We start from the raw sequence: 14,188 nt of genomic DNA on the forward strand, positions 1-14,188 counted from the left end.
GAGAAACGTGCTACATTTCTCTTACGAACGAGGGAAAGAAATAAAGAAGGAATCTGCTACTTTTGTCCCACATTTCAGGTCAATAAAGTGAACAATCATGGTTGAGTTGGGAATAGAATAATCTTATTTTACAGGCATTCCAGTAGGTAATAAAGTAACGACTCATTTCACAGCCTTCATTTGCCAAAGTCCATCATTGAGGTAATGACAGTTTTCAACACCAACGCCTTTGTTTATTTTTGCGCTGAAATTTATAAATGTAAGTTACAATTATGATACAATTGTAGCCAAAATTGTATTCATCAATCTTTCGACTTACATATCATCAGTTGACAACGATGTCATTCCAACTGCTAAAGCATGTTGTTTGCCCTCGGCCATAACTGCCTAAATGAACGAGTTACTTGGATATAGAATAATATTTTTGAAGAATCGTGTGATAATAGAAACGAAGAAGAAATAAACCCATCACATGTCGATCACTGCCAATAAGAAAAATCCATCTCCAGAGTGACAATATGAAAACCTAACGTACCTCCTATACTGGAGAATAAAAGGTTTTTTTTCACGCGGTTGAGCTGAATATAAGTCTTTCTTATTAGTAGCCATCAATGTGATGCTAAAAGATAATTTCCTATCAAATGTTACAATTTAACAAAATTTCTTCACATTTAATTGAATATAGTCAGCAATGAAAAAGGATACAACTACTGTTCCCTTTGCAGCAGCCGTCATTTGTGCACCCGGAGATGTCAAGCCTGGACACATGATGTTAGCACCACTAAGGACAAAGCGAATTGCCCCTTTATCTACTTGTTGTATCGGTAGAAAAAATGGATCTGCAAAAGTATAGATCTTAGACAACTTTCAAATTGTGAAAACTGATTGATTAATCCAGAATTACCAGAGATTACGACTTGATAATGTCATTCACATACACTTATGTAACAACTTCAATGTAGGCATCCATGGTCCCTCCCGTTGATGAAAAAAAAGTAACTCTCCTGCACTGTTTACCATGATTTCGATGTGGTCGTGGCTACAATTTTATTAGTCAACATTGTATGACAATAAGATACATGTATAAACGATGATGTGCAAAAAATAGAAATTAATTTAATAATAATTCAATAAGCTTACTTACCGCCTAAAGAACCACTTCGAACATCAAATGCATATTAACTAGTATCCCAAATACATTCAACATTGATAGAATGACAATTACCGTATTGTTCCGAGTATAAGATGACGCCCAATTTCGAGACAATATTTCAGGGTGCTTTTCTTAGTTACCCGAACATAAACTGGGTCCACATACTAGATGAGGATGATTTTAGTGGGTGCTGGCAACGACTAAAAACCTCAGCTCATATTCGGAACAATACAGTAATTAGGACTTGTATCATTTTGACATAATTTTACACAATTATCTGAAGCATTAGGTGTTACCTTAAAATGATACTTTTTTTTTTTAATTCTTTTTATGTGATCTTACCATTTGACAATCCGAAAAGAGTCCTTCTTCGGTATTATCTGATCGATGTAAGACTCCAAATGTGGATAAAGCTCTAAAAGTTTGGATCTAATTCCTTTCTGAACCGACGATTTTAGTTGCTGTACACCTGATATACTATCCTTTTCATCGAATCTGCAAAGTAGAGAAAAATAATGTTTTTTTAAGAAATAAAAGGCGGACAGTTTTTCTACAATAATGACAAATTGAGGTTGTAATTCCCTTTTAAAATTCAATACATACTTTTTGAACATTTTTTCCAAAGTGAGGTTAACCCGGCCGTAGAAAGCACCACGAATGCACACAGCGAAATCACGAACTTCTTCTTCCTTTTGGTAAAATTGCTATCCAACGGTACAACAAGCAGAACATCGTAGTTGTAATCACATAACACCAGAGATAGCACTGGGAGCTAATTTCGGAACGCATCCTAGGTATACACCACTACACCCGCTATATGATTATGCAAAAATTGTGGTTTCCGGAACACTTTGTAGACAAAATTTCGCCGACCTACTGCTACAGAAGATAAAAGAATATAAATTGATGATAAGTTAATCGATACCAGAGTAAAAAATATAGCAAAAACAAACAAAACATGGCAGATTTATTCAGTAACACATCTACGTTTGACGATAGTCGAAAGCCGAAAAGTGGCGAGGCTGAATTACAGGAATTTCTGATGGTCGAAAAGCAGAAAGCTCAATTCAATGCGCAGGTGAGGTTATGTTAGTTCAGATCTTCCCTGCATAAAAATTCGGAATAAATATCCTATTTACAGTTGCGACATGCCCTTTTGATTAGCTACAGCCAATATCTGTTTATACAGACGCGAAATAAATTTACCTGACATTGCTCCCACGTCATTTTATCTAATACCCGATTGATTTTGCTATAGCGCCACATTTACCTTTTTTGAAACTAATTTCGTACGAAAATATCTGTAAAACGTGTACTTACCTTAACAATTATATTTTGCACAATATTAGGCGCAAATTTCTCCTCTTCCAGATACACGAGTTCAACGACTTCTGTTGGGACAAGTGTATGGACAAACCAGGTAGCAAGCTGGACAGCCGGACAGAAACGTGTCTAAACAACTGCGTGGATAGATTCATAGATGTGTCTCTTTTAATAACGAATAGATTTGCTCAGCTACTCCAGAAAAGTGCAGGTGGAATGTGAACATTAGCTGAATTAGTTATATGTGCCACAAATTTTTACAACTTACACTTGTTAATGCGGCTCGATATTGTTAAAAAAATAGTCCCAGAATAAAAATGTTCAAATTTCTTTTAACAAATTGACAAGTCACAACACTGATTCGTTTCCTCCAATATTGCAGCAATGCTACAATATCATCAACTAAATTATCTCACCAAATAATTTACTGACCGTACTAGCTTAGCGTGAAAAACTGAGGAACGGTAAGACCTGAGTTCAAATCCCCAGCCTGTCAAGGAGAACTTGAGCAGCAGCTTTTCTGCAGTAAGATTTCTGTAGTATTCCGTGTCCCTTGTGCAAATGTGAGTATTTGTGCTAAACATCTTAAGATGACTACAGTGGTATGATGATGATCTCTAATTCATCTCTTCCCTTGCTTTGCACAAGATTCCAATAATCTACCGGGTATGTCGAGAAATGGCAGTGCTTATCATTATTAGTGTAAGAATCTGAGTAGTTATTGAGACTACAAATTGGCAGAGTCGAAAGTGGTAACAGGGGGGAATACTTCAAGTTCTGATCTACTGGAAATAAATGTAAAATATTTTAAACAACGTTCAATTATGATTATTGTAACAATAAGTTATATATGGTCGTGAAAAAATATAACGAATATTTATACGCCTCTTTCACATAAGAACATTATATACATATCGGTCGTTGTGGTAGACACATGTTGTAAAATGCATCTTTTTTCCAGAAATCTTGATTCTTCCATCCACACCAGCCTTTGGTAATAATTGTTGTTAAATTTTCTCCGCCCGTATAGTGAGGATCAAGAATCAAAAACTTCACATCTCCCGAATTCTCATTGTAGTCTATGCCCAAGATTGTGTGAGCCAACACACCACCACCTAATCAGAAATATATTAGAATATTTTGAAACTGATCCTCGATAATGTATGAAGCTTGCTATATGTAATAAAAAAATTTGCCGGTTAATCAACTGTAAATAATTTTCTTACCGATCATAACAGGAGTTCCTTGTGTTTGAAAATGATATGCTAAAGAAGAGGCAAGACTGGACATTTCCTGACCAGTTGAGGCACATAGTACTTTTATGGTGACACCTAATAGGGTCTCCAGCACAAATCCAACTTCTGTCGAGCCAATCCATTGTTTACTTCCGATAAAACTGGATGGCTTATCACCGATATCTACTAAAATTCTTTGTATCTCTCGGTGACTTGGTATTGACTTTTCAGTGTAGCCATTTAATCTGCAAAGTTAAAGAGTTCGTCAGAAACCAACTTAAAAAATGAGTAAAACACAGGTCAATGACTTACATGTACCAGGAAATGATAGTTTGAAGAGATCTGTACGCACATCCCCAGCCATTGTCATCAAAATGATCTTGCATATAGTGATGATAGGAGTAAAGGCCGTCAACTAAGCTAGGCTTTCCACCTGCGACTAAAAATAATTTTATCATTTTATATACCTGTGCGTTGTAAGCAAAAATAGAATTGGTAAAGCAAACAAGAAACCTCCTGAGTTTTGAATTGCTTCATGTGGATTCAGAAGAGGTGCGTTCAAGTCTATATCATTTCGGAACTTGAGGGCATTTCCTTTACGGAAAGATGGCTTGGTCATGTCTAGGGCAAGGGCTGTGTGTAAACTCTTACGGTACCAGGCTGAAATATTTATAACAAATATGTTCAACTACGAATTATATTATATACATACATATAACTTGAAATCTCTTACACATGTCAGCATCAGAAAACCCAGCTGGATAGTTAATTGTAAAAAGATGCCCACACCCCCGTGGTTTGAAATGTATTGATCCAGGCAATTTGAAGACAGCCCCATCCTTGGCAAACTGCTTACTCAGAGTTTGCTCAGTCAGCTTTAAATTACGACACACAGATTCGACCAGGACTGCATAAAGCTGGGCCATTCCTATATTAAGACTGACTAAAGACAATGCATCTATTTTCAGGTGAAAATCGAGACATTCAAACGATTCTGAAAATAAATTGATAATCTAATTATAAAAATGTAAAAGAACTGGTAACATCCAATACCATAACACGATACATACTCGAATTACTCACGTTTAACATGTTGCAACACAGGGGCGCACTTGATACCTCCCTCTAGTACTCCATCTTTTGTTGATATTATGAACATATCTGCAGAAATGGCGTCCTATATTCAAAATTACAGTACATGTATACAAAAAAAGTTGTAGTCATTCCATAGCACTATTCAAATTTATAACATTTTGTTGTCGACTCGGAAATCATTAACAAGACTCACAACTATTTCAGGAACACGCTTCAGGATGTCCTTGGTGTTGCCAATACCTTCGTACAGGGAAGCAGTTGGAGCTTGCAAAAATTCAAGCGATGAATCCTTGGCGTCAATTTCTCCACCCAAGAGGTAGACGTTGTTTTTTGGTAAACAAAAGCCCACCTTACCTGATGCAATCTGCAAAATAATTTTAAATGTTGAAGATTTTAGAAATATGACATTACAGGATTTGGTAGGTTCAAAGGGAATACATTTTTCCTGGCTTGTTGAATAGCGTCTAAAAGGCCATCTTTCCTTGTTACAATTGGGAAACTAGTTTCTAGTCTAATGTATGCAAATCGTTGCCAAATATCAAGTTCATTAAGGACTTCCAGACTCCCAGCCTTCTCTAATTTCTGGTGAATATAAAAGTACGATTGCAGTTCTGTGCCTCTGATTCCACAGTTCAAGAGCAGGGGGTTGTCGGTGACATCGATGTCCTGTGAATAGGTAATAAAACGGGAAATAAAATATAATCTATATTTTTTCCCAATATTATTCAACATGAATTTATGTTCTACTCAAGTCGATTTAGACGTTATGTCACCTTCAAAGCATAGAGTATGGCTTGTTCACTGCCCCCAATGGAAAGTACGCCACAGAGATCAATTTCAGCGGGCATATTCAACTGTAGATATACGTGACTTGTATTAGTCTCGTCACTGCCATTCTTAGAATCCAGGGTAAATGTTAAAACCATTAGAGTATTTTCGTAAACAACTCCATATAGCCGGCCAGTACAAGCATAGTCCACATTGTTTAATCGCTGCAAATAATTGCTGAGAATTAAAAAAATAAAATCCTAAATCTAGAACGTATTTTTTTTCTATCTTAGAACGATCATGATTTTTGAATAGTGAATATAAGTGACGTATGGCACTCATGAACCACCGTTAAGTGGCAAATTTATGATCACCTCGATTACGTTTGATGATATCTTCAATTGTGGTGCCATTCTATGTGTGTGAATTTAACGACTGGGCAGAAAGTAATTTAAATCTAAGATTCACAATATGCCATACGTCGTGGAAATATACAAATCGGTGCGCGCTACTGTCTGTCAAATACAAACAGCATACGGTACTGTGACAACTGTGAGGTTAGGTAGGGTATCGCGAAGCAGACGAGAAAGACCACAGAGGCTGCTACTAAATTGCGTTCCGAATTCTGTTGGTCCTTTCTACCCGACACTAGCTGTGATTGGATATTCGTGTCCGAGCTAGACTTTCTAATACATAATCTCTATGCTAATATACCTGAATCTATTGAAACCTTCTAAAATACCCCATGATGATTTTTCTCAGTCAGAAGTGTATACGGTGTATACCTATATCGTGTGATTGATTGCAATTTTCGAGCCATTTATTGAAATTTAAATAAATCCCCCTACAACAATGAATCAACAATGGTCATGCTTCCGCATACGCTGCACCATCTCTAGGCTGAATTCAATCCTTGGCCATATATTAAATTTCCACAAACACACATAGATCCTGCCACAGGAAAATGCTGCCGAATTAGCCAAGACGAATTGTAAAATATAAGGTGCTGATTCTTAAAAACTATCATGTAAAATTAATGTCATTTGTTGAGATTTACGCAAAAAGAAAATCTCACTCCATAAAAACCGCAAGGATTCCGAGTGAAATCGGAGGGAATAATCAGGAAGAAGAATGATGGTTTTTGGAACGTAGGGAAACGCGATTGGTAGATAAAATATCCAGAGTGCAAACATTGTTTCGATTGGTGAATTCAAGCAACGCTTGTAACGTATCGCCAGCTGTTGGAGTTGCGTTTGTTTAAAATCAAACGGCGAGAGAAAAGTTTGTTGGTGTTACGTCCAGCTCCGATATTCTCTGCAATGCTCGGGCAGTTTTGAAGCAACGTATCCTAAATATCGACAGGTAACGGGCACGTATCAACGTGTCTGTATCAAGTAACCACTCAACAAAAATAAGCTGCTCGCACTTGTAAATATTTATTTGACGAGGAAGTAATATTGATCGAAGAAATAATGGCTACAATTCGGGTGCACGAGGACCAGGAGAATCGGATAACCGATATCCTACGCGGCAAAGAGAATATTTCGATACCGAATCCAAGCCAAGGACTACAACAAAGCAAACGGGCGGTCCTTGGAGTTATTAACAACAACTGCCTGAGAACTTCAAAACCGGTAATTATAATAATGAAATATAAATAAATTTTTTTTTAGGTTCACTTCAATTTTCCTCTTATCTCATACAATTTGTCATATATTTCTGTTTCTCCACCTGTCAAACCTTCATCCATTCTACATCTGCAAAATTATGCCAATCTGAAATCGTTCGTTTCACCTCGTAGCTTCAATCTGCCTCGTTACTACTCACGTTGGTAATTTTTTTTATTCTTACTTGTTGGTAAATAAACAATGCTTAAGTCGTGTAAATGACCCTGTGTGAATCGATTAAGCTATTTCCATATTTTCTTGACTTATGGCAGTTGATTGCGAGGCTTTTGAAAGACGTATGGTTATTTGCAGCCAGCTTCACCATGTCTGATACATGGTGTTGTATTGTACTTATGAAGTGTGATATTTATTTGAACATTCTGTACTCCATTTATACAAAAGTTATCCTTAAGAGAAAATCATCGTAAAGTTTTCCTTCCAAAGCATTTTTAATAACCAAAAATCAATGATCAGCTCAGGACCGCCTCACATAACCTCAAAACAATACATTGATATAGCATTGTTCTTATCAGGAGATTGGTAATAAAGATGAGAAGTATCCGAAGGCAAAAGCATTCGTATCCAGTCAATATGAGACTTTCAAGATATACGAGGATAAGAAAGATGATGGGACGTTTAATATATATGAAGATAAACTTGAAAAGGAGACATCCGTTGCCCTCAGAGAAACTAAAGAGTCCAAGGAAACAAAGGGGAAACAAATTGCAGACATGACAAAAGTTGAAAGAGAAATGCCGGTTCTTGATGTAGTGCCTCCCATTTTACCATCACTTCGAGCAGCTTTGCAAGAAATAAATAAAAAAAAACGGGACGAACCGTTCTTCCCCCAAGAGAGCCCCATGTCCTTGGAAAAATCAATTTGCCTGTTGGATTCTTCGAGAAAAGATATTGCAGCTAAACGTGAAGCGAGCAAAGCACTCAGGCTTAACTTCTTCGATGTCGATGAGTACAGGGCAGACATATACAACTACCTTCGATCCGCAGAGGTTTGTCTTTGTGCATGCAATTTCTTGCATTTACTCCAAATATATATGTTTTTGAATTAGGAGATTTTCTAGTTATGAGTTCTACGTGTACAAAAAACTCGATACTAATTCTGCTGATAGAAATTGTACAAAAAACTCTCTTTCATCTTGCGCAGACTCAGCATAGACCGAAGCCAGGGTATATGAAAAAGCAGCCAGACATAACATACTCGATGCGATCAATACTTGTTGATTGGTTGGTGGAAGTAGCTGAAGAGTATCGGTTGCACAGTGAAACCTTGTATTTGGCTGTGTCTTACATCGACCGTTTCCTCTCCTACATGAGCGTGGTACGAGCCAAACTGCAGCTTGTTGGTACTGCTGCCATGTTCATCGCGGCGTAAGTACTATTCGTTGATTTATCTGAAAAACTAAAAGCCGACAGTGTACATTAGGTACGTATACTTTTTATTTAACTCATTTTTTGTATTAGTTCTACAAACTGAGAATAAGAGTCCAATTTGTGTCATTCAGCTTCAACTTGTCATTGGTACCGTCAGAGTTAAATAGCATATTATAATACTACTGTTTATCCAACAGCAAATATGAAGAGATTTATCCTCCTGATGTTGGTGAATTTGTATACATTACGGATGATACGTACACAAAGAAGCAAGTATTACGGATGGAACATCTCATACTTCGTGTCTTATCCTTTGACTTAACGGTCCCAACGCCCTTAGCTTTTCTCACCGATTTCTGTATCAGTAACAACCTTTCAGAGAAGATCCAGTATTTGGCTATGGTAAGTTTTGATTGCTATTACTACTCACATATACAGAAAATCTACTCTGTTATAATCGAAGTACAAATACACCTCAATACATTTCACTTCTGAACATGATATTAAAAGAACGAAAATAACCCCTTCATTTGATGTCGTTTAGTATTTGTGCGAACTGTCGATGCTGGAGGCAGATCCCTACCTTGCATTCCTGCCAAGTCACTTAGCAGCATCAGCCATAGCCTTGGCCCGACACACTTTGAACGAAGAAGCATGGCCTGAGGAATTGGCTCTTTCGACTGGCTACAACTTCAAGGAACTGAAGGGGTGCATAAGTTGTCTTACAAAAACATTCAGCAATGCGTGTAACATACAACAGCAAGCCATTCAGGAGAAGTACAAAAGCAGCAAGTCAGTATCTGGCAGTACACTCGGAATTACAGTGATCGAATTACATAATTTTTTTCTTTGGCATCTTTTTATGCAAGTATTCATATGTACATGGATGTGAGCATTGACTAAATTTACAGGTACGGACACGTGGCTCTTCTACTTCCCCGTAGTTCTGACGTTCTGGGCAGTGAAGATGACGGCGAAAGCGCTTAGCTGACAACTGAATAACATCGAGTAATCTGAGACAGGCCATGTTATAAATATGAATGCTAATTAACGAACCTCCGGCAACGAATCCCAGGATTAGGAAAGTATCTAGGGGGGGATCAGGGCAAGACTGATTGACTCTTCTGCGTACAGAAAAGTGCATGCATTATTATCAATTTAGTCTATTCGCCAGTATGCACACTGCCTGCGAATAATAACAATAATTAGTAATCGTACGGCATGAATTCATGTACTGAAGTACCTACTTATACTTACTGACTTTGGTCAAAAGTGAATTTTCAGTAACCATTCGGAGGTTTCCGTCGTTATATTAACGCGCGGGTACCTGGATTGCGGTTCATTGAAATTTCTTAGTATTTTTATACTAGCTATAAATATTTTTTTAAGCGATTTTTAATTAAATTTTTGCCACTTTTACGGAGAGAATAAAACAAACCAGCCAACAAACATAAAATAATATTACTAATTAATAAAATAAATAGAATCCTAAATTTTGTTGCCAGTGAAGTGTGAACAATAGATGATAGTAATAATCTCTATTTATTACCAATACTTTACTATTAGATACACTTTATACTATTGTGATAACAGCATTTCATTTAATTATTACTTGTAAAATTTATTACTGTGCTTTTTAACCAGCCCTTCATGTCTTGTACAGTTTATTTATTTACAAACGATCTGCTGGATATTTTACTTATAATTTCGAACTCGTCAGTGTTTAAATACCTCCTGGCATTGCAACTACGTACTAAATTATTTTTACATAAAGCGCGCTACTGTCAAAAATGGTTATGACACAGTGTCTACATAGAACTTAAGCAGTTGTGCCGTACTAAAAAAAAATATATATGCAAACTGGCAAACAACCCATACGGCTGCATTTATTAATAAACATTACACAATTCTAGACCAATGTAATAAATTATTATTTTATACAATAAAATATGCTGAATCCGCATGTAATTTTTTCAAGTTCTTTCGTCACGCAAAAGCCTTCGTTGTAATTGGTATGAGCTGATAGCGTTACTAATGCAACGTCATTTGTAAAAATTCAATGTGTAAAGAGGTCGGACAAATTTAACGAACCAAGTGTTTTTAAAATGGCGGATATCTCAGTACATTCATAACAGCGGAATACGAATGATAAATGCGATTTCAACGTGCAATTGGATGAAAGTGATAAAATTCAGTCATTCTTATATTTAACTTCATTCTTTGCATGGTCTCGTGAGTGACTGCAGTTCTTTACTTTTTACATTTCTTCATTTGCAGATCCGTCAACGGACAAATTTTAGCCATCAGTACCGACGGGTAAGTGGACCTGTTTAATACGCCCGGCGTAGCCTTCAAATTGCGTTCCGCATTATTTGTGAGTCATTGCTCAGATTCCAGAGGGCGACGCTCCAGAGCGATTGTTCGGGCGTGAGTTTTGCGTCTCTTCCGACATTTTTTCACACTTGATCCACCTCCCACAACTGTTCATTCATCATTATTGAACGTGAACGTTTGTGATTTAGTGGAAAGTTTGGGATTTTGACATTTGACGTTCAACGGAATTATTTCTTACACTCAGGTGTTTCGTTATTATTACTGTGCAATAAAACGTGAGTAGGATATTCTTCTCGGTTTTACCATCAATTCAATACTATAACGGCCAGCCATGTGTATTAACTAAATTTGACCAAATCTACTAATCGCTTAGAAAGCTAACGTATTGATAAAAGGGTCAGTCACTCATATTGTATTATTTCAATAACAGTTAGCCTAACTTGCAAACATACTTTGGATAACGACTTCAAGTATCGTAATTGTTCTGCCTAAGCAAACCAACGAATTCCGTTAACACTCCAATGTCACTCAGTACATCTTCCTCGATTATATTTTTCTAATGTGAATCCGTGATCACTCATTCCAGTGTTCAACTATGGATGCTTTCGGTGACAAATTTTTCAAGGATGAACCTGAGGTTGATCCAGCAGCAGAATTTTTGGCTCGTGAACAGGATCAACTCGCTGGCCTCGAGGATGAAATTCCACCCGCCACCTTATCCACCTCTGCTGCAGCACCCCCTGCCGAAGGTGGGATACAAGCTTATGTCACGAATTTCACCTTATAATTTGTATTGTGCTATTGACACAACACTTACCATACATTATAGATGACTTCTCAGCTAACTTTGGAGATTTGAAAGGTGGTCCTGGCGGAGATGCGGACGGCAGTTTTGTTATGATCAATGCTGTTGAACAGCCTGCAGAGACACCTGCTCCAGAATTACCAGGTACGCTTATGCATTATACCATATATGTTAGACTATGCTAAACACTATCTGGTTATTCTTGTATTTAATAAACAAGTATTCAGTGGAAAAAGTAGTCCTGTGACAAACGACATGTTCAATTGACATTTACTTTCGTCTATTTTTTCTATCAAGAACCAGCTGCTGTTATTCCTCCAGTGTATGAAGAGCCGGAGAAAATCCGAAAATGGAGAGAAGAGCAAAAACAGAGGCTGGAAGAGAAGGGTAATTATTTCGTGCAAATTGAAGTTAATGTAGAAAAGATTCTGAAGTTTTGTAGATTGATTATATTATATGTTTTTTCATGGTAATTTCTACATTCTTCATTTTAATTTTTAACAGATTTGGAAGAAGAGAAGAAAAAAGAAGATTGGCGGGAAGCGGCAAAAAAAGAACTTGAAGAGTGGTACAAGCATCATTCCGAAGCTATCAGTAAGACTAAAGCTACAAATAGGTATGGCTTATTTTTATTCCATATTACATAGTATTAACGATCGATGAATTTAAACTGCCTATGCTTTGCTTATGCCTTATAATTAGCTGACTTATGTGCGCTGTGATTAGCATCAGCCAATAAAGACTTTTTGTGACATTTGTACTTTGAACAGCCTAAACCAGTTTTTTATTACTTAATATTTGAATGTGAGTTTCACAAATTAGTTGAAAGTGGCTTCTATCTGCAATTCAATTAATTGACATATAACTTGAAATAATTAGCAGTGCAGTTACCATGGTCATTGTCACTAACTAACTCATATAAACTGCTGCTATCCCATCAATTTTTTCCAATATCTAGAACCTTCACTTCGCTGTATTCTCAATATTATCAAATACCTACCTGATATTCTTATATAATCTGTCATAGTGCCCTGCTTTTTTTATGCTTCTTAGGGAATCTGCCAAGTAAGTAAATCATCATCACATAACTTACCCTGATGATACTCACCAGCCTGGCTATTTCAATAAGACATTCATACGAACTCCTGATTACATGGACAAATTGATTGAAGTATTAAAATTTCCTAGAGTCTGAGTGACTGTTTTATTTGCTAAAAAGAATATCTCCAATCGAATCTTAAATATTGTGCTCTTCATTAGATGTGTTAAGTTTTTAACCCACGTTTTATTACTGCTTTGTGCAATACTGCTGGAAATATTTCAAATTGTAGAATACGCTCTGTTCAGTGTTGCAAAAAATCTGCACTACTATTTTAGCGTTGCAATTTTTAAGTACTCTACGTAGCGTATTATATTATTTAATTCTCTTCACTCAAATCATGATCGTACTGTGTATGTTTTTCCACTAGTCAATGAAAACTTACTTTTGAGAAAACGGATTTCATATAATCTGGACTGTACAGAATGGCCTATACAGTTTACTATACTCGTCACTACATTTCACAACCTTGAACACGTTACTTCGCCGCCTTTCTTTGTTATAATCTATATTAGCTTGTCTGTACAACGTAAATGATAAATAATTTTTCGATTTGCAATAGAAATGCGGAAAAACAGTTCGTCGCAGAAGCGGATGAAGTGGAACCTGGAACGGAGTGGGAACGAATTGCTAAACTATGTGATTTCAATCCAAAATCATCTCGCACATCCAAGGACGTATCTCGAATGCGGTCAATTATTTTACAATTAAAGCAAACTCCACCGGCGCCTGTCAATGCCTAAGCATCTAATGTTGTACTATACACGTTCCATTATAATCTTATCGGTAATATTGATAATTATGAACACTACATAAATTCTCTAAAAAATCACAATTGATATAATATAAAGTTAACATAAATAAAAACACGTTGAACATGTTTGATTCACGCGAGTGTGATCGTATTGTCAATAAAATTATCTGATAATCAAATAATAGATTTGCTCCGGCTTGTTCGGACGACGAGGAGGAAAAATAAATAGTATGTATCTGACATGTTGTGTGATTTGTTATCTTTAATCAATATAAAATTATATGAAAATACATCTCTTGATATTAATATATACTCTATATCTACACATATGTATGATAAAATGTATTTCTGCAAGTGTACGTACTAAACTGAATTGAACATTTATCAAAAACTCACATTGACAACTTTGTGAAAAAAAGGTAATCCAATACTTGCCAAAACCAGATACATAGTGTATTATAGATGAAATCATCTTGCTAAAAGTACATAATACCTTGAAATGTATGAACTAATTATTAGGTACCCTACATTATTCTTTCCTGAGGTTTTTATTGTTTTTTTTTTAA

At 36.3% G+C, this 14,188-nt stretch overlaps 5 protein-coding genes across 10 annotated transcripts; 3 read left to right on the top strand and 2 right to left on the bottom strand.

Annotated features, from left to right (window-relative positions):
• Positions 1-101: 101 nt before the first annotated feature.
• Positions 102-1,890, bottom strand: LOC124185297 (malignant T-cell-amplified sequence 1 homolog). Its single transcript, XM_046575918.1, has 6 exons — positions 1,757-1,890; positions 1,496-1,648; positions 939-1,039; positions 706-839; positions 320-387; positions 102-244 (listed from the first exon to the last, which is right to left on the bottom strand). Exons 1-6 carry the CDS (start codon positions 1,765-1,767, stop codon positions 163-165), a joined length of 549 nt encoding a protein of 182 aa, XP_046431874.1. The 5' UTR covers positions 1,768-1,890; the 3' UTR covers positions 102-162.
• A 110-nt stretch (positions 1,891-2,000) lies between these two features.
• LOC124185298 (mitochondrial import inner membrane translocase subunit Tim8) lies at positions 2,001-3,679 on the top strand. Its single transcript, XM_046575919.1, has 2 exons — positions 2,001-2,231; positions 2,525-3,679. Exons 1-2 carry the CDS (start codon positions 2,112-2,114, stop codon positions 2,696-2,698), a joined length of 294 nt encoding a protein of 97 aa, XP_046431875.1. The 5' UTR covers positions 2,001-2,111; the 3' UTR covers positions 2,699-3,679.
• LOC124185292 (ufm1-specific protease 2) lies at positions 3,338-6,168 on the bottom strand. Its single transcript, XM_046575900.1, has 10 exons — positions 5,949-6,168; positions 5,580-5,798; positions 5,245-5,472; positions 5,000-5,170; positions 4,795-4,888; positions 4,445-4,705; positions 4,225-4,371; positions 4,024-4,150; positions 3,703-3,956; positions 3,338-3,591 (listed from the first exon to the last, which is right to left on the bottom strand). The coding sequence occupies exons 1-10, from the start codon at positions 5,985-5,987 to the stop codon at positions 3,380-3,382; spliced, it is 1,752 nt and encodes a 583-aa protein (XP_046431856.1). The 5' UTR covers positions 5,988-6,168; the 3' UTR covers positions 3,338-3,379.
• Positions 6,169-6,819: 651 nt separating this feature from the next.
• Positions 6,820-10,254, top strand: LOC124185293 (cyclin-A2). The gene is made up of 6 exons (XM_046575901.1): positions 6,820-7,208; positions 7,775-8,248; positions 8,404-8,627; positions 8,828-9,032; positions 9,175-9,422; positions 9,542-10,254. The coding sequence occupies exons 1-6, from the start codon at positions 7,047-7,049 to the stop codon at positions 9,615-9,617; spliced, it is 1,389 nt and encodes a 462-aa protein (XP_046431857.1). The 5' UTR covers positions 6,820-7,046; the 3' UTR covers positions 9,618-10,254.
• A 425-nt stretch (positions 10,255-10,679) lies between these two features.
• Positions 10,680-13,862, top strand: LOC124185296 (clathrin light chain). Of its 6 annotated transcripts, none has more exons than XM_046575911.1 (8): positions 10,680-10,811; positions 10,908-10,946; positions 11,551-11,713; positions 11,794-11,913; positions 12,067-12,156; positions 12,274-12,385; positions 12,823-12,834; positions 13,431-13,862. In XM_046575911.1, the coding sequence occupies exons 1-8, from the start codon at positions 10,776-10,778 to the stop codon at positions 13,609-13,611; spliced, it is 753 nt and encodes a 250-aa protein (XP_046431867.1). In that variant the 5' UTR covers positions 10,680-10,775; the 3' UTR covers positions 13,612-13,862. The 6 variants fall into 6 exon arrangements, with proteins under 6 accessions (XP_046431867.1, XP_046431868.1, XP_046431871.1 ...); XM_046575915.1 differs by having other exon boundaries at positions 10,731-10,807; XM_046575912.1 differs by lacking the exon at positions 12,823-12,834 and having other exon boundaries at positions 10,686-10,811.
• Positions 13,863-14,188: the final 326 nt, after the last annotated feature.

This window comes from Neodiprion fabricii, chromosome 6, assembly GCF_021155785.1.
Source record: "Neodiprion fabricii isolate iyNeoFabr1 chromosome 6, iyNeoFabr1.1, whole genome shotgun sequence".
In the NCBI taxonomy this organism is placed as follows: Eukaryota; Metazoa; Arthropoda; class Insecta; order Hymenoptera; family Diprionidae; genus Neodiprion; species Neodiprion fabricii.

Coding starts and splice junctions, on each gene's coding strand:
- LOC124185297 (XM_046575918.1), bottom strand. Junction 1,040..1,495: donor TCTTTTCGGATTGTCAAATG/GTAAGATCACAT, acceptor ATAAAATTGTAG/CCACGACCACATCGAAATCA. Junction 840..938: donor ATTGAAGTTGTTACATAAGT/GTATGTGAATGA, acceptor ATACTTTTGCAG/ATCCATTTTTTCTACCGATA.
- LOC124185298 (XM_046575919.1), top strand. CDS start 2,112: ATGGCAGATTTATTCAGTAACACATCTACGTTTGACGATAGTCGAAAG. Junction 2,232..2,524: donor AAGCTCAATTCAATGCGCAG/GTGAGGTTATGT, acceptor CTCCTCTTCCAG/ATACACGAGTTCAACGACTT.
- LOC124185292 (XM_046575900.1), bottom strand. CDS start 5,987: ATGGCACCACAATTGAAGATATCATCAAACGTAATCGAG. Junction 5,799..5,948: donor TATCATCAAACGTAATCGAG/GTGATCATAAAT, acceptor AATTATTTGCAG/CGATTAAACAATGTGGACTA. Junction 3,592..3,702: donor AGGAACTCCTGTTATGATCG/GTAAGAAAATTA, acceptor ATTTCTGATTAG/GTGGTGGTGTGTTGGCTCAC.
- LOC124185293 (XM_046575901.1), top strand. CDS start 7,047: ATGGCTACAATTCGGGTGCACGAGGACCAGGAGAATCGGATAACCGAT. Junction 7,209..7,774: donor GCCTGAGAACTTCAAAACCG/GTAATTATAATA, acceptor TGTTCTTATCAG/GAGATTGGTAATAAAGATGA. Junction 8,628..8,827: donor GCTGCCATGTTCATCGCGGC/GTAAGTACTATT, acceptor TTTATCCAACAG/CAAATATGAAGAGATTTATC.
- LOC124185296 (XM_046575911.1), top strand. CDS start 10,776: ATGATAAATGCGATTTCAACGTGCAATTGGATGAAA. Junction 10,812..10,907: donor CAACGTGCAATTGGATGAAA/GTGATAAAATTC, acceptor CTTCATTTGCAG/ATCCGTCAACGGACAAATTT. Junction 11,914..12,066: donor ACCTGCTCCAGAATTACCAG/GTACGCTTATGC, acceptor TTTTCTATCAAG/AACCAGCTGCTGTTATTCCT.